The sequence below is a fragment of the Neolamprologus multifasciatus genome, chromosome 2 (genome assembly GCF_963576455.1).
Source record: "Neolamprologus multifasciatus chromosome 2, fNeoMul1.2, whole genome shotgun sequence".
NCBI classification, from domain to species: domain Eukaryota; kingdom Metazoa; phylum Chordata; class Actinopteri; order Cichliformes; family Cichlidae; genus Neolamprologus; species Neolamprologus multifasciatus.
The window spans coordinates 32,924,316-32,942,338 of record NC_140440.1 but is presented as its reverse complement, the minus strand read 5'-3'; the positions used below and the strand labels follow the sequence as shown (position 1 = coordinate 32,942,338).

Below are 18,023 nucleotides of genomic sequence, written 5' to 3'. Positions count from 1 at the left end.
CAGAAAGACTGTGTGTGCGCCGGTATGTGCGTATATGCACTGTACAAAGCTGAAGTGTAACCAAATCGGAGGATGTAAAAACGGAGCAGGGAAAACTTACACGTGTCTACGTGTTTTCCTCCCGCATCTTGCTGAATGCATCTTAATCTTACAGTCTCAACATCTTGTTGTTGTGGAATAAATCATGATGTAGCGTGGAGGTGGTGGCAGGGAGCGTTGAGTCAGAGAAGCAGTCTGCTTGACTTCACACTCGCTGGGGATCTGGTAACTCAGCAGGTAGTCCGAGTACAGATTGAAACTAACTCTGCCTTTCCGTGCTCGAGACACCCTGAGAGCTCTATTCAAGAGCGTGACTGTTCCTTTCTTGTAGAATAAAGTGCAGGAGTTCTCTCTTCTTCTTCTTTTTTTGTACTTTGTACAGATGGGATGAGCTCAGTTTGCTCATCTTTCAAGGTACACATTCTGGTAGAGATTTGATGTAAGTAAGATTGGACTGTTTTAATAACCTATTATTTTTAATAACCTGTGAGACTGCGGCGTTGTGCTTAATTAATGTGTGCGTTCGAGGGATACTTGTTTGAAGAAATCAAGATGGAGAGCTGAGGTCATAGCTGGTCCGGTGATTTGTTAGTTTCAGATGGTCACCGAGCATTAGCGAGTTAAATCCTGGAATCAGTCTGTGACCTTTCAGTAAGGTTACCACCACAAGGACTGTTTTTCATCTCCCTGGTGTTTTTGTTAGCACTAACAAGATTGACTTATAGCAGATTTGCACTACTGTGCGTGTTGTAACCACTGCCTAACTAGCAGTTATTCATCTGCTCGGCAGCATAGTGCTGGCATGAATGGGAATGTCTGATTTGTATTAACAGCTCAGCAGTCACATCTGTGTTTTTCAGGCAACAGCTTTGAACATGACTCAGCCAATCAAAACTGTCTGTTTTCTAACATCTTCTATTACCGAGGTAGTGAGTAAATCAGTATTTCTGTATAGCAGGCAGTTGCTGGGTGCGGTGCCAATGCGTGTGTGAATTACACCCGTGCATAAAGCTGTCCTTGTGTCCTGCTGGCCAAGAGCTGCAGGGAAACTGGAAATGATCGTAAATTAAGCAGCACTTGGCTGAAGAAATCATACAAAATCTGGGATTGAAAGGAACATTTGGAATTATTACTAGAGACCACAAAAGGAGTTCCCATGTAGCGAGGAAGGCCAACAAAAGCGGGGTACGGGAGATACAGTAGAGCAGTGCTAGACTACATAACAGACTGGTGGAAGAGGCAGAGGAAAGGTCAGATTTGCGATATGTCTCTTCTAGTAACAGTAGTGGTCATAAACTGTTGTTCCAGCTGATGCCTGCCACTAGAGATGAATTATTCACTCACTTGTCAAATCAATAACGACCGGGTCTTTAGTGGCCTACTCTCCCCATGCCCTACTTATCGGTTTTGGGGGGAGAGGACACATCATTTGGAAAAAAAAAGCTTGTGTAGAAAAGATTTTTTTAGTGGTTGGGATTCATTGAAGTGGACATATGGCCCCTCGCCCAGGGAAATTGGCTGTCAATTGTTGCCATTTTAAGGATTGTTTCTGGAAAATTGGGATTTTGAACGAAGAAGTAAAGAAAGTAAAGGAAAAAAAAATCACCAAAGCTGGATTGAAATGAGCACACACGATTAATGTGGCAGTTTTGTTGAAATGGAATGTAGCAAATGGAGGTGGAGAGAAGGAGAGGAGGGGGGTTGCAGGATATGAAGTGAGTGGGTGGGTGGGGGGGGGGTTCTGGCAGGATCAGGGGATGTTGCCATGGCTTTAAGGGCATGGGCATGTTTGGATGGCACAGCCCACCCCCTGCACCTCTGCCTCTGTTCATGTGTCACTCACTGTCTTCCAGGCTGTAATTTTCCATCTACTGTAACAGTCTGGGCACATCGCCACCCAGGGAACTTTTAAAATAAATAAAGAATTCATTAAATAATTAGTATCCCCACAACAATCTCTTTTGTTCTGTCAATCCGAGTGCTCAAAAGTCACCCTGAGAGATGTAGAGAGAAAGAGGGTGAGCCAGCGAGAAAGAGAGGGGGGGAGCAAGAAATTAGTGGAAAAATCAATTTAAAAAAATTAAAAGCATTGAATTTTTTGAAATGCTTTTTACTTATCCGCCATTGATTACATCTAATTGGACCTCATTTCCTGAAAAACTAGTGCGTGTGCTTGCACGCAGATGCGCGCACTCGCATGTATGTGTGTGCATGTGTGTGTTTGTGACACTTGCTAATGGTTGGGTGCATAGATGATAACCACTTGGCTTAGAGACAGACAGATATGAAAGGCTGTCACTCTGAGCAGAGACAGCTATAATGGCCCCGTGAATGTCTGTGTGTGCGTCCGCATATAAGTGAATGTGCATGTGTGTGTAATCATGAAAGGGTGATGATAGGGGCCCACACTTGGGGCCCAGCCATGCTTCCCAATCAAAAACTATCTGCTTGCTGTGTGCGTGTGCATTTGTGTGCTTGCTGTGTAGTGATTGCATAGGGTGAGACGGAGCAGAACTACCTCTTTGTCCCCTCCAAGATTTGACATTGTTGTCCCCCTTCCTTAGCCCGGCCCCTCCTGCCTCCTTGTTGTATGCGAGGTTAGCCGCCTGGAACATCATTGTATTTATGAACAGCTTGCAAAAGGACAAGACAAAATGTGAACCAGTTATTGACAAAAGACATAAACTCTCGAAGTAACTTAATCACAAAGACCCCTTCAAGGTGAGTCGTAACGGGTAGATTTTTATTTATTTCATGAACATAATGTCGACTGCAAATAAAGTCTGGCTATTAGCGAGATTTCAAGCCAATAAAAGATAACTTAAAAACTTATGAAGGATGGTTTGGAGACAAACGGAGAAGTTAGTATTTGAAGCCAATAAAACGACCTACAAACGGCATTGAAAACTGAGTTTAGAGCTGATTTCAAACACTAACAAGAATTTCAGCAGCCTTTACTTTCAGTAAATGACAAATGAGGTATCTTTAAAATAACTGTGTTGCAACATTACACAGATGCATTCTAATTGTACAAATATAATATACACACCTCTGCCTTACTGTGTGTTTTTACGTGCCTTTTTCTGAAAAAATTGATTTAAATTTGAAGGTTGTTTCATTAAAATGAACTAAAAAGTCTCCTAAAACACTAAAAAAAACTTTTATAAAGTACGGCAGGCAAATTGTGCTCTGTGCGCATTGATATGACTTTTACAGACTGTAGTTTTAAGTGCTGGTTCCACTGAAGGGATTGTTAAACATCACATTAAACTGTTTTTCCCCTGTTTATGTAAAGTTTTGGAATGTCACCTTTCAGCACTTCTTGGGCAACCAGAGGCACTTGTCGCCTTGTCACTCCCATCTTTTGCTTTTCTCTAAGGGACTACATTGAGTCGACATTTCGTTTTTTCTGAAATTAATGGGGAATTAATGATTCCGTTATTCCCCCGCTGTGCGAGGAAGGGGGGGGGGCCGGGATTCTTTTTTTAATCGCCCAACCTCTAGAAACTGATTGGAGCAGAAAAAATACGCCCAGTCCCCTTCTGCCAGGCCTCACAATGGAGGCGCTGATTTTTTTTGATAGGGTTCTGTGCTGTCAGGGGGCCAGCTGGAATTAGAAGTGGATTAATAATTTTAAACAAGGCTAAACCGCTTGGACTGTCTGCTCTTTCCAATGCTTAGCCAATGGTCCGTCTGCTCCCTGACCACATCAAAACAATCTAAAAACACTATATCTTCCTAATGAAGAGGGGTGGGTTTAGTTTATGGGCTTGAGAGAACATGAAAACATGCTTATTTAGACAGATTTCATGAGGTTCTAAGTCTTAGAACAAGCTGGGATTATTGTGAACACTCTGACATCACCAGAACAACATCCTTAAAAAAGAAGCATTGCTCTAACACTATGAGTAAAGTCAGAATTCAGTAGCCTTAACTCTTCTGTTAATCAACATTTCTCCAGTTTATCTTCTGCTTTTCTTCAAATAAGTTTTCCTTGTATTGAGAGTTTATATTAAATGTGTGATGAAACTACATAAACTCTGCAAGTTACCTCCTAACACCATATGAAAAAAAAAGTTGCTGCTAGGAGTTGAGATCCAGTGGCCAGAAAGCTTAGACCACCAGAATGGTGACCTCGGTCCGAGGAAAGATTAGGTTTAGCACCTGTGGGAGTTTTAAATGGTGAGACGCAAGGATTTGGGGGGTATTTGGAATGATCTCAAAGCAGACGTATTACCAGCTGATTTTGGGTATAGCAAAGCCTGACAAATCAGACCCTGTTGGTGACATCTCTGAACCATGTCTCAGTAATCCCCATGTAATTTATGTGTGTGCTCGAGTATAAGTTTGTGTGTCTGTGCATCTGTTTGAGGGACCAACAGGAAAGGTTTGGCTTTGGTCATGTATGTGGGACTGGGAGCATCTTCTGGTGGCATGATTGGGCACAAAGGGCACTCAGTAATGATATTTTTCCTCCAACTGGTACTCCCCTCTCAAAGGAAGCTGAGAAAAAAGTATTCTAAGAGGCCCAGACAGAAGAAGCCAGACTGCCGTGCACTGCACAAGTCGATTCTTTTTTATGGCTTTGGATCTAAATTAATTTACACTGATTAATTTGAATAGGACAAATGCGCTTACGGGAAGATAAAGCACAGAGCAAAACAGGAATAAACTGGGCAAAGTGAATATAGCATAAATCCATACTTTTTTCTTTTTAACTCGGTCATTATAAAAATGTTCTGTGAATGTAGCAGGAACATTAGCCCCCTTCTGAGCTATTATCTTGGCTGTCTGGTGTTGCAATTTTACACTCCACTGATTCTGACAAGCAGTACAGAGTCTGCCTGCCCCAGATTTCACCTTATTTAGGTAATACAGGAAAAAAAATCATTCCCAAGACAAGGTAAATTAAACTGGGTATTGGACTGGCACACTGTTGCCAGTTTCAATTTTTTAAAAAAACTAAACAAAACACCTTATAAAGTTTACTGTATATGCTTGAAACAAAATTAACCTTAACGCAGATTTTACTCTATTTCATAAAACTGCACATTTTGCATCAAACTCTTACCTAAAAATGCCACTTATATATTCATAGGTCAGCTTTCCTAAAATAATGTTTGAAGTTGGGAAAAAAAATGAAGTTTGCTCACTAATTTGTCTTTTCTGTTAAGATTTTATTTTTTAAACCTCTTTTCAAGGTGTGAACTTGGTCGTTGAAGTCTGAGTTAGTGTCACGTCTTATAATATCATCTTTTACAACAGCTTCCATCAGCCTTATTTCCAGTGTATGCACGGCTGCGCTGTAAGTGTAACTGACAGACAGGAGAGGTTCTTACATTATTTATGCTTCGGAAGAATGAAAACAAAACGCCTGCGTAGTAAGGTTTGGCAGTATTAAACTTCTTGCTGACCTGCGGCGCAGCTTGAGTTACAGCCCCACGCCCTTTTGTTTTATTCAGAGGAGAAATCTATCTAAATTACGTTAGCTTTATTTTACGCTTTAAAAAAGAAAGAAAGAAAAGAAATAATCGCGTTTAAACAATGAATTACCGACGAAAAACACCACAAAGTACACCAATGGATTTAAAAAGTCTCGATTCGATTCTTGAAATGTTGTTGTTGTTTCTTGTTTCTTTTTTCTTTTTTAATCGCGCCGTTTTAACCCTTTAACGACGAAATTTGTCTGTTATTTAAGTTTCAGTAGCGATGAATTAAAATGGAAAGAATTTTCTTGAAGTGTTCCCCTCTTCTGACATTGACCCCGTTTTAAATGAACTCGCTTTCCCTGCCTTCATCGCTCCCAAATCTCTCAAGAACAAGACAAGTGGGTCGTTAATAATTTGACGTGCGTACATTTTCTTTTTCTGTTATTTGGAGTTGCGCAATGGGGGAAGAGGAAGGTCACTGCAGCTGGAAAACACGGGCCTTGTAGTTTCTTTTGTTTTAAATGCGCTCAGTCCGACCGTTTAAGTAAGCAGAGAAACAGGATTTCAAATTATAATCAGCTCATAATAATATTGATCATATTATTATTATTATTGTTATCATTATTAATAGTGATATTGATAATAATAACAGTAGTAGTAATCGGATAATGGACAAATTGCTGTTGTTTATGCTGTTGTTTGTATCATTAATAGGATATGAATCTAATAATATTATATTAACACTGGCACAGTTGGCTTATTACTCTAATTAAAATATGTTGCATTGTAAGGCCTGTTAAATATATTTAGCTTCATGCATATTTATATACTTATGTTTTTGCAAGTTGGGCAGATGATAAAAATAACAAAATTGGGAAGAAATTGTTTATTTAGTAAAACAAAGAAAGGAACAACTTAAAAAAGTACTGTTGTTGTTGGAGCAACAAGTCAGTTTCCACTTGTTTAGGGCCTGTGCAGAAGAAGTGTGGAGAAAAGTTTGAAATTTCACTAAGCCTGCTAAGCCTCACTCTCTCCATTAGGAGACAAATGTCACAGAGACGGAGAGTTTATTTCAAAGATACTAATATTTACCGTTGTTATATTTCAGTATCTTGCCAGCTCTCATCGTTTATAGCAGATATAGTTGACCTGTCACTCACATGACCACAGATCTCTCTGGGTCTGGAATTTTTTTTATGATTTTTTAAAGCTGAAACTCAAAACCACTACCATACTGGTTTACATAACACACAAGGATAAATTGGCCTGTTTAGAACTATAAGGTAACTACAAATGGCTCCAAGTGCAGTGCAGCACGCACTTTTGCAATGCTTGTGGAAAACAAAGTCCCCTCTCTTTTGTTACTGGTCTTCAGACAACAATTGAAACAGGAAAAGCAATTATTGAAGAGATTGTCCCACAGGCTCTGAAAAGCTATCAGCATGAGGGTTGGGATTGGCTTGGGGGACACCTATGGCCCCATGCATTATCCTGGCATGAGGTCGCTTTGGCAATCGCCTGCCAATTTCCACCAGCACCTGGCTTTCCCATCCCTCCCCCCTTCATCATGCCCTCCTACCTGGTTCCTTTTTCTCCTCCTACACCTCCTCCTCCTCTCTCAAAAAAACAAAAAAAACCCCTGTGTGCCTGTTATTGTCCCAGGATGGGGACCATTAATAGAACAACAAAAAGAAGAAAAAAAATCCGTACTGTTCGCTGAGTATGCCACAAAGTTGAAGGCATGTAATCACGCTGCATTGTTTCCCATCATGATGGAATTGATTGTTGATACTTCTGGGGGAGAAAATCTCTTTGATTCAGCTTTGATAGAGTAGTTAAACACGGAAATGTGAAAATACCTGCAAACCAAAAAACTGCAGAGTGTATATCTAATGTTGCGAAAATATGAGCCAGTGGTGTACTGTTTGGCCAAAAGGCACAGTTGGAAAGCAGAGCCTAGATTAGTGGAAAAGTGGGAAATAACTGGTGCTATGTCTAACACTTTTTATTATGGCTGTTGAAAACCTGTATAACACAGCTGTTGAATATAACTCTCTTTTAGCGCCAGAATCCCCGCCACCCACACAAAAACCTGGTCTTTCCCTGTTAGCCAAACACATCTTATTACAATAAGATCACCTCTGATCATGGGCTTACAAGAGCTAACAAGGGCCAGGGCATTACATATGAAAATCCAGATTGCATTGTTGTTGCCTTATGCTTGCCATTGTGTGTCATGCTTCCTCTCTTTACTTATATTAATCATTACAGCAGTCTCTGATGCTGGCATAGCACAGATGTTAGCGCATACTAAAACACTGGTTCCTATCCTTAACCCTCTTGAATGACTGCTGCAAATGCAAGAAATGACACCTATTGTTTCCTTCAAAATAAAATATTTTTCATATTTTTTATGTTTTTATTTCCTCGACTCTCACAGAACCTCAAATATAATTCGTGTATATATTTATGCTATATATACCTTGGTCCCTTTTCATTGTTATTCTCTTTGCAGGAATGTGACTGCAATCGTGTGTGCACATTTGGAAACCTGCTTTAAAAGATGCATGCGTGGAGGGTGAAGATTATTTTTGTTTCACAGAAGGCACATTATAGCACCATGGTAGTCATAACCACAACAGGTCTGTTCATCTCACGCAGTTAGGCCTAGTCTTTAAGGAAATAGAGTCCAATCAGTGTTCTTGGTTACTAGTAACTGGCAATGTTGACTCTCAGTCTCGATCATATTTGAAGCATATAACAAATATAAAAGAAAGTAAAGCAAAGTCAAGTTGGGTTAAAAAAAAAAATCACCTAATTTAAACCCTTTCACAAAAAGCAGAATTCCCCCCTGAACAACATATTGCCTACATCCTTCTTCAAATGCAATCTATTTGTCATCATGGTGACACTAGTTATCATGTTATGTTTCCTGAATTTAAATCACAAAGATTGTTTCAGGTGACTATACTCTATTTCTAAAAATAAAAAAACAGGTCAACCCCCAGAGCACGTGCTGAGGCTGTGGCGGGATGTTGTTCATGGTGCTATCCCTGCCTCATGCATATCCATAACGGATTAAAGATTGCGCAGACATTATGCAACTAGATCTCCCCCTTTTATGCCTTGATTGGCATTTCTGGGACACAATTGGTATTGTTGTTTGTTTTTATTTACTTCTTCGTCTATCTATCTATCTATCTATCTATCTATCTATCTATCTATCTATCTATCTATCTATCTATCTATCTATCTATCTATCTATCTATCTATCTATCTATCTATGCGCAGCACCAACCTTCAACATGTGGATGTTCACACTAAACCCATGTGCGCCCTCTGATTGCTCTGATGTTCCAGCAAACTGAAGAGCGTGCAGCCGCTCAGGGCATTGCGCACGCGCGAACAAAATCGCCGCGAGAGGCGATGAACGAGCTCTTTAAATAATGGAAAGACGCTCTCCACTTCTAATTCATTGTCTTAAGAAGGGGGCTAAATTAACGACATTGTCATTTTTATTTGAAGAGAGCAATGAATATGTGAGCGCAGCTGTCCGTCCCCTCGGGGGAGAACCCGTCCTGTGAGCTTGAGTCTGTCTTGTGCTCTCAAGTTTAAAAACAAAAAAAAGTTTGTTGGAGATGCTGAATCACGCGTTTAATGCGATCTGAACTAATTGTAGCTTTTTGTTGACTCTGCAGGTGATGTAAAGGCCAAATATAATGGCCGCTTTGGCTTTAATTAACGATTTAATTGCAGGTGGTGAGAGTTAAGGGCACACACTGTTTAACGGTTTAAGTGAACGTCAGCATTACACCTTTTTTCAATAATATGCATCTCAGCGATTCATAAAACTGCTTTCGCTTCCTCAAGGGAGGGCAGTTAGGGAGAGGCTTGTTATTGCTCCTGTTTGGGAGGAAGCATCACAACCGCAGCGTTCAGGGCAGAGCAACGGGTCATTAAATGAATGTCAATTGCTCATTTACCCATTTGCCACCTCTCAAAAGTGTTGAAAATATATCTGTCAAAAGACAAACGCAAGGCACAATTGCCGAACATCTGCTTTTCTGAATGAGCGTTTGCCAGAGACCTTACTCCAGGGACCTATTAGCTTTGATTCCTGCGCCCGCTCTGATAAGGAATTCATCAAGTTTCTGACACCCTGCCAGATGTTGGGGAATTGCCGCTGTCTCCTGTTGGACATCCTGCTAATGGATTGTCTTTCAGCTCACAGCGTAATAGAAATGTTATTTGAAAGAATGCTTTGTTTATCTTGGAGGGAGGTGGCTAAGAAGCCTCGAAGTACATTTTATTTCGAATTATAATCCCCAGGTGCATTTTTTAGGCAATTTGTTGCTGCTGTCAAAGTGTGAGACTCTTTAGAAACTGAACTTGGTGAGTAACTTATTTTATTTTGCGAGTTTTGTTGTTCTTTTGTGGAAATGACAGGCCAAAAACTTCCACTCATCACCTCGTGCGACACAGTGTTAGGGGCAAATAAATCGTCACGAAATGTGCATTAGGCGAGCGTCCAACCTAGCCTAGTGTGAGTGAGTTGAAGGATAATTGAAGGCAAACACAATGCCATTGTGTTCAACAGTTTCCATCACAAAAGCCACAAAACACCTTAAGATATAAAGAAACACGTGGACTAAGGCACCTTGCGGATGCATATTCAGCAGCCTGCCGAAGGTGAAACAACCTTCGATTATTGGCAAACACATTAACTTCAGCACAAAAGGAGGCTTTTAATTATCAGATGTATGCAACTGATTGTTTATGAAGCTATATGCAGCCGCGTGCTGTTACAAATCCGTTTCATTTCAATCTCTAATTGTCACGCTGAGTTTAGAGGCACTATTCTGGCTAACCGTGTAGTTTTAATGCCTTCATTAAAAAAATCTAAATATCAGCAGTGTCAGATTTTTCGTTTCTGTATGCGGAAACCCTCTTATTTCACTCACATTCATATCCTCACATAGATACAACAGTACACACTCCCACTCGGTGCAGTTATTCCATGATGCTTCAGTTTTGGCAGCATCCCATTAATTAAGGAGTGACGGGATAAAACCTGAACATGTATCAGCAAAGCGGTCATGTGCAGATGTGCAGGCGCTGTCTCCGATACAGAGTATCCCAACTGCCGTGCTGCTGTGCCTTTGAGCAAAATAGAACACACCCTAAGTTATTAAACAGCCTCGTGCCAGATAACCCCTCGCTTAAAGTGTCGAATAAAAGCTAATAATAGCCTTGCATCTTCAGCTCTATCTTTTAACCTACTAACCGAGTTACTTGTGAATTGATCGAAATTTATCTTTGCACTTTGTGCCCATTAATGACTTAATTTTCAGTTAGCGATAAATTAGCTGCTGTTTTTTTCTTTTTTTTTTTCTTTTAAAGATCACAGCCTCCGTTGCGTGACAAAAGGCGTTTGGGACCTGCTTGTGTCAGTTTATCCTCTTAGAGCGAGCTCTCCCGCTTAGCCAGCGAATACTCTGCTACTGAGAAGACCGAGGAAGGTAAAGGGGTTGGGGTTGACCAATCAATCCGATATAAAACTTCAGCGGCGTGCGCAAGCGAGACGTACGTCTCAGTCCATTTTTCCCCTGCAAAATGCACCCCCCCCCCCTCGCCGCACCCAGCCCCCCAGCTCCCTTCCGCCTCCGATCCCTTCCTCCCCCACCACCACAAGAAGACTATATAAGCGGAGAGATTATAGGCTGCTGCACGCTGCCAACAGTCAGCTGCCATCCTCCGAGTGCACGCACTGGAGCCCACTACGGCGATCCATAAGATAACCCAAGATGAATGAGCAGGCTAATTGAGAGCCAGTTGTTGTCTGCTACAGTGGGACATTGTTGTTATACAGCCGCTAGTCTTTACGCAACTGCATCCACGTGACCATCACTGCTTTCTAATCCATTGAGAACCCACTAGAAAAGAGCCTTTCATGTTTTTTCCTCCGTCTGGGTTGAATCATCGGTACCGAGTTCTCATATAGTGTGGAAATGATGGCTTGTTTCAGGAAACAGCTTGAATGCACCTTATTGACAAGCTGCATTTTAATTGCAGAGTTAAACTCACCCCTACATTAATGACCCAAATTCACATGAATGTGCTTTTTAATGACACGTAGGTATGATTAACTCTTAAATGTAGGTATATTAGAGTTGTGTTTATTTCCTCGTGGTATGCTTTCTTTACTCTTATCACGGTCACCTGCTGCGGGTCAGAGCGCAGCCACGTCTGTGTTTAGCACATCTCAAATCCGCGCGTAAAAATGCAACCTTCGTGCGAGCCGCCGTGCTTCGGAGAAAGCCGGGTCTCGGTTATTTGACGTCACTGTGCGTGAGAGGAGCAACTTGAAATGTGCGACTAGACTAGCTGGGAAGGGAGGGAGGAAAGGGTAGGAGGGGGAGGCAAGGAGGGAAGGGGTGAAAAGAAATGAAATCAAACCAAATGCGAAGGGTGCGCTTGCGCAAAAGTAGAACAAAACAGAATTAGAATCAGTTTTTCTCAATAACTGTTTATAGCTGAAGAATACTGTGTGGTGGGGGTTTAAAGTACCCCTCTGTGTCAGATTTACCGGGAAGTAAAGTCGTCAGATTACACCAGTCTCCCAGACAGAGCAATAGGAAATGTGCATTTGTTGTTGTTTCTTTTATTTTAAAGCACTGAATAAATTCCTATTTATTACACGGGGCTTTCCCGATGTGTGCATGTGCACTTGTTGTAATTCAGACAGATTTTTTTCGCCGTTTAAATGCTTATTATGGCGCCTATTGATGTGTGTTAACTCCTTTGGTTGTTTTTTATGTAGCTGTGCCTTGTTCGGGTAGTGGGAGACGCTGAGGCACTGCCACTTTTGGCAACGATTCCTGCTCCACTTTCACGGTCACACAGTGTCCTCAGTTGCCCGTCTTCTACTCTGCATGACAGGATTATTATATATATTTTTCAATCACTGTAAGCAGTCATTGAAGAAGAAGAAAATTAACTTTACATTTGCAGCTTTCATAGTCATAAATAGATGCCTTACCGGCCTTTCTAAAGTCCCTACACACTGCCAAGAAGTGGTCCTTCAACTTCCTCCCCCTAGGATTTCCATTGAACACACACACACACACACACACACACACACACACACACACACACACACACACACACACACACACACACACACACACACGCAAACAAGGCCAAGATACTAAGATGGCGCCTTAATCAGTGTCAAGTTCAAGTGACTCCTACTAAATAGCATGGCAAGCAGCGTCGGTTATATGCGTTAACATGCAGGGTGCAGAACAACATGCTGATAATAATCAACGGCGCAGTCTGACAGTCGCTTTTCATAATGTTTTGTTTAATTTCAGTCAAAATTTCCGTTCACATTTCTTCATAAAGAGTTGATAAAATAAATCAACCAACATACAGTAGCCTAAAAAGTACAAGGAACGTTTGACTCTGGTAGCTATAGGCTAACGCATAGGCCTGCTGTTGTAACATGGTTTGCCTCGATGTGGCACAGTGACACAGTTCATCAGTAAAACATTTTTGCTCTTCAGGAATAACTTGGATTGTGACCCATTTCTCCCAGAAAGTGTTACAACATCACATTCTAGCTGTGTTTATACATCAGATATTATTCTCTGACCTCTGGACATGGGGCAGAAAGGTGGTGGGAATAAGAAAAAGTACTTCTTTTAAATTAAGGTATAGAAAATAGCATATAAAACATATATTCCTTAAATTATTTAAATAAACTTATTTCATATATCACTGTCAAGAGGTACCGTTTTTACATTTTATTTTAAAAGTAGTGCTGGTGGTCTGAAATTGTTCTCATATGAGTACAATATACTTTGTGTATGCATAATATTTAATTCTTGAGAATAGGTTACAATGCAATGCTGTAACTCTTTTTGCCACTGAACGTGTTCTCCCCAACCCACATAGATCTAGAATTCCTTCCACTAAATTTTGTTAAACACAAAAATGTCATCTTGACAAGTTATTCACACAAAACAAGCAAATGTGTAATCAAACTGCTCTATATGCAACACCACAACAAATAACACGCTTAGTTTCACAGAATTACATTTAAAACAATGCAAGCTGACAGACAAAAAAACCTTTTTTATTTTTGAAGATACTGTGTTGTGACAGTTCCATTGTTGCCGATGCACACATTTAAACATACTTGCACAAAGACACTGCTGGAACTAGAAAGGTTGCCATACTGGCGCATATAGTTCGGGTCTTGACCCCAATTTGAAATACTCAAAATGCTGTCACCTTGATTTGGAAATCATGACTTCGCACACTCTAAGACCTGTAGTATAGGAGTGCAATAGGCTGATGGGTTCATTCTTTTCTCTCTTTTTTTTTCTTCTTCCCCCAATACTGAGTTTATGCTAAGATTGACATCTAGTTCTGATTCTATAAAAGTAAAATACACAAAAAGTTTAAATTTAACCAAAAATAAAGATATCAACAGAACCGTTTTATAGCTTCTCAGCTCAACTGAACTCAGCTCTACAAAGTCAATGATTTTACATGTCAATGGTCTCATAAACAAAATAAAAGTGACGGAAATATCTGCATTATATATAGACAAATCCATAATATTCATATAAATGATTTAATTAATCCAAATAAGACACATGTAGGCCTATTGGTTAAAAAGGAAAAAATAAAACAACAACAAAAAACAGAAGGATACAATCGCGATGTTGGAGCTTTAGAGTTTATCATTTGTTCCATGTTAAGCTGGTTATGACCAAAACTGTACAGTTCTTGTTAGAAAACATTTCCATAAATATCATTTAAGTTTCAGAACTTATACCCATAATTAAATTACAAATTGATAAATATGGCATCATGGATATGTATTTACAACGGTATTAACAAAAGGCAACGTTATATTCAACGGTAACAATCGTAACCTAATACCACATTTCTCCACCTGAAAACGGACGTTGACAACAGATTCGACCCCATCAAACAAGGAAATACATTCACGAGATAATATTTAGTTATGATTTTTTTTTTTCTGTGTTCAAGTTCATGACAAAGACTTTGGCACGTTTCTTAAGACTGTTTGAAGTTTCAACAATCAATTGAAGAGGCGACAATAGAGCGTCACCGTTATATAAAACAGCGTGAAATAATTTTCCTTTTTTATTCTTTTTTTTGTTAAATAAAAATTTGAGAAAATACATAAAATGAAAAATAAAACATTTTTTTCTGAAAACTGTAAACTAAAAGATAAAAAAACATTTATTTATATTGAGAAAGTATAGCGTTTATTTATTCGTGATTTATTTGATTTCCTCAAAACTGCGGAATAAAAGTCAAATTTCGTGATCCTGAGAACGGACGTGGCCTGCTTGGTGCTGGCTTTTGCTCTCATCTCCTGTTCTTGTTCCAATCCCATTCGCGTGTGTTTGCGTGTGTATCTGATGATGATGATGATGATGTGTGTGTGTGTATGTGTGTGGAGTGAAAATGAATAGTTTTTTTAAATGTTTTTTTTCTCCTCATCCTCTTGGTCCACATTGAGAGGGAATTTGTTCTTCTGACTTCAAACGTACCATTCATTAAAGTTGGGTGCCAGTCCTTCGCCGTGACCAGACGTGTTTTGTACGGCTGACGGCGGCGTTTTTGTCGGGTCCTCAGTGCTGGCTGAGACCAGGACTGGCGGTGTAGACGACTCGTATCCGGAGCTTGCTGCTGGAGACGATTCAGATCCTTGAGACTCATGAACCTGCAAAACATGGGGACGCGAGCACTGAGTTACTGAGGCAGTCATTGTAAACGGTGACCTTTAAGTGTCTTTATGGAAGGAGGCTGAACTTAAATGCGGATTAGCTCTGAGTTTTATGGGGCAACTGTAATGGTAAACAGGCAGCAAACGTGAAACAGGCGAGCTTCTGGACTGCATAAAAATATCCGCATCAACATACTGTTAAAGTTTATATAAAAATAGGTTTTCTCAAAGTACTAGATGGTTAAAATATATTTTAAAAAATTGGTTATTGCTAGCGGATATTTATAGAAGACGGCTATTTTAAAGAAAAATACAAATCAAAATCCATCATCAGAGAACAACAACAAAAAGGGAGTTTTTTAAACTATTAATCGTTTAATCTTTTAGCCATTTATAATCAAGAGTCGCTAACACATTAATTGTGATTGCACACCATTGTTGTACCTTTTTTTGCAGTGTAACTGGGCTAGCCTATAACATCTTAAAGAAAAACCTGAAGTTGTGATGGTCTCTGTCTGTGGTAAAGGAGGAGGAGTGGCGTGCGTGTGAGTGTGTTAATGTGTTTAAGGAGTAATGAAGACGTTAATTACCTTCATGTGTTTCCTGAGAGAGCTAGGGTGTGTGTATGACTTGTCGCACACTTTGCAGATGTATGGCTTGTCTGATGTGTGCACATGCATGTGCTTTTTCCTGTCGCTGCTGTTGGCGAAGCGTCTGTCACAGCCATCAAATTCACACTTAAACGGCTTCTCACCTGGAGGATTAAATACACATCGTGAATTACCCCCTCAATGGCCCGCACAAACAAACCCCCATTGTAACACCGACTGTAAATCCGAAGACACAAGATGGAAATTGTCTGCAGCCTATTATATAACAGAGTAACCTACATTTTCGGGGCGACACGGATACTGCTCCACTACTACACACTGCTCTGTCAGGCTTTATTTATTCAAGAGGCCTGCTCCTTCATGCTACTACTGGCCTCCTCAGTGCGTGTGCTCTTGTATAGTAAATACTGAATCAACAGGGCATTCTGTGCCGTGCACTGGCTGAACTAGAGCGACAATTATGAACGCAGCCAGAAATTGCTTACTTGTAATGATGTGTTCGAAAAGCACACGAGCCCCGTGTCTGCCCGAAGCACCAATACAGCAAATGCACCGAAAGTTTGGCGTAAAGTAAATGAACTATCTTTTGGACTGGCACAAAACTTCTCAGGACAAAAGCTGCCAGAATTAACGAGGCTGAACACTACAGCAAAGTTGCATAACAATGTGGTTTATACTCTACTGTGGAAACATTATCAAATCTGTATATTTTCAAATAATTTCGAAAAAAAGGAAACTGGGAGCTTATCGTCATTAGAAAAGTTGGCCCAATTTCTGAAAAGGACCTCGTAAACAATAACACAACAACATGCACGTTTATATCTGGAACACCGAAGCACGGGCTCTATTTAAAAATAGGCTCACTTTCTATATTTTTTACATGATGTTAAGATGCTGTTGGTGCCTACCTGTATGTGTTCTTTTGTGTATTTTCAGGTTTTCCGATCTGGCGAATATTTTCCCGCATCCGGGGAACGGGCATGGGAACGGTTTCTCGCCCGTGTGCACACGGATGTGATTGACGAGTTTGTACTTGGCCTTAAAAGATTTCCCTTCTCTCGGGCAGTCCTCCCAGTAGCAGACGTGGTTGCTCTGCTCGGGGCCGCCGACGTGCTCCATGGACACATGAGTGACCATCTCGTGCATGGTGCTGAAAGTCCTGTCGCAAGTCTTTTTGGGTCTGTTCATCTGGTTCTCGTCTATCCATTTGCATGATAATTCTTGCTTGATCGGTTGCCTCATGTATCTAAAGAAGGCTCCCGGACCGTGGTGTGTCGGCACATTCATCCCCATATTCATGTTGATGGGGTGGTTGTAGTTGTGGAGCTGAGCCCCGTAGGGGTCTGTCCGAGGGCTCGCTACAGGACGATACGGATCAGGTCTGCCGAAAATGTCCCCGCGCAAGCCAAGATGCATTTGGCTGTTAACAACATGTCCACCGGATGAAGTGTGGCCCACTCCCTGGTCATGAAGTCCTGGAAACAACAAATGTCCGGGGTTATCGGTGATCCCGGGCGGCCCGTGGAGGCTCCCCGCCGAAGCTGCAAAGATCCCATGCTGGGTGCTCGGAGCTGTGGACTCTCCAACGCTCCGGTTCCGGAAGAGAAAGTCTCGTGTTGAATTGAAAGCTCCCCCGCCGTACGAGCCCACCTGCCCGCCGTGAGAGTGTCCCAGGGCAGCTGCATATCCACTGGCTTGCGGTGTGAAAGCTGATGTCTGGCTGGAAGCGATATCGTGAGCCACGGGGCTGATTTTAAAAGCAGCGGAGTGGGAGGAATCACTGAAGGGATTCAGTCCCAGACTAGGGTCTCTGTTCCCGATTTCGTGGTGCCGCGGCGTCCCGAAGCCCCCCACTCCTAACGATGCAAACTGCGGACCGCTATCAAGAAGCATAGTCATGAGCTTGAAGCAAACTCAGGAGCTGGGAAGAAAAAAACTGAAAATAAAATTAAAATCCAGTTTAGCGGAGCGCGCAAGCTGCACACTGCGTCGAGATGTACCACGTTGCGCGGAAAAATCCAAAAACAACAAAAACAAACCAAGCCAAAATGGGGAAAAATCCTATGCAAAGAGTTGGGAGAAAAAACTCCCGTTGACTGCAATCCGTGAGAAAGAGGATCAAACTTCCCCCCCTTACCAGGCGGATGATGTCCTTGGACTGATAAAGTCAATCAC

The 18,023-nt window shown here is 41.1% G+C and overlaps 1 protein-coding gene and 1 long non-coding RNA gene across 4 annotated transcripts in view; one reads left to right on the top strand and one right to left on the bottom strand.

The window, feature by feature from the left end:
* LOC146524897 (uncharacterized) overlaps positions 1 to 18,023 on the top strand; it is a 107,268-nt gene that overhangs the window by 30,707 nt on the left and 58,538 nt on the right. The gene's annotated exons all lie outside the window — the stretch shown is intronic.
* zic3 (zic family member 3 heterotaxy 1 (odd-paired homolog, Drosophila)) lies at positions 12,811 to 17,747 on the bottom strand. The gene is made up of 3 exons (XM_085173159.1): positions 16,757 to 17,747; positions 15,828 to 15,991; positions 12,811 to 15,234 (listed from the first exon to the last, which is right to left on the bottom strand). Exons 1-3 carry the CDS (start codon positions 17,745 to 17,747, stop codon positions 15,052 to 15,054), a joined length of 1,338 nt encoding a protein of 445 aa, XP_085029285.1. The 3' UTR covers positions 12,811 to 15,051.

Excerpts from the sequence above, each read along its gene's own strand:
- zic3 (XM_085173159.1), bottom strand. The coding sequence starts at position 17,747 with ATGACTATGCTTCTTGATAGCGGTCCGCAGTTTGCATCGTTAGGAGTG. Across the intron at positions 15,992-16,756 it reads ACACAAAAGAACACATACAG|GTGAGAAGCCGTTTAAGTGT; the intron begins GTAGGCACCAAC and ends TTAATCCTCCAG. Across the intron at positions 15,235-15,827 it reads CTCTCAGGAAACACATGAAG|GTTCATGAGTCTCAAGGATC; the intron begins GTAATTAACGTC and ends CATGTTTTGCAG.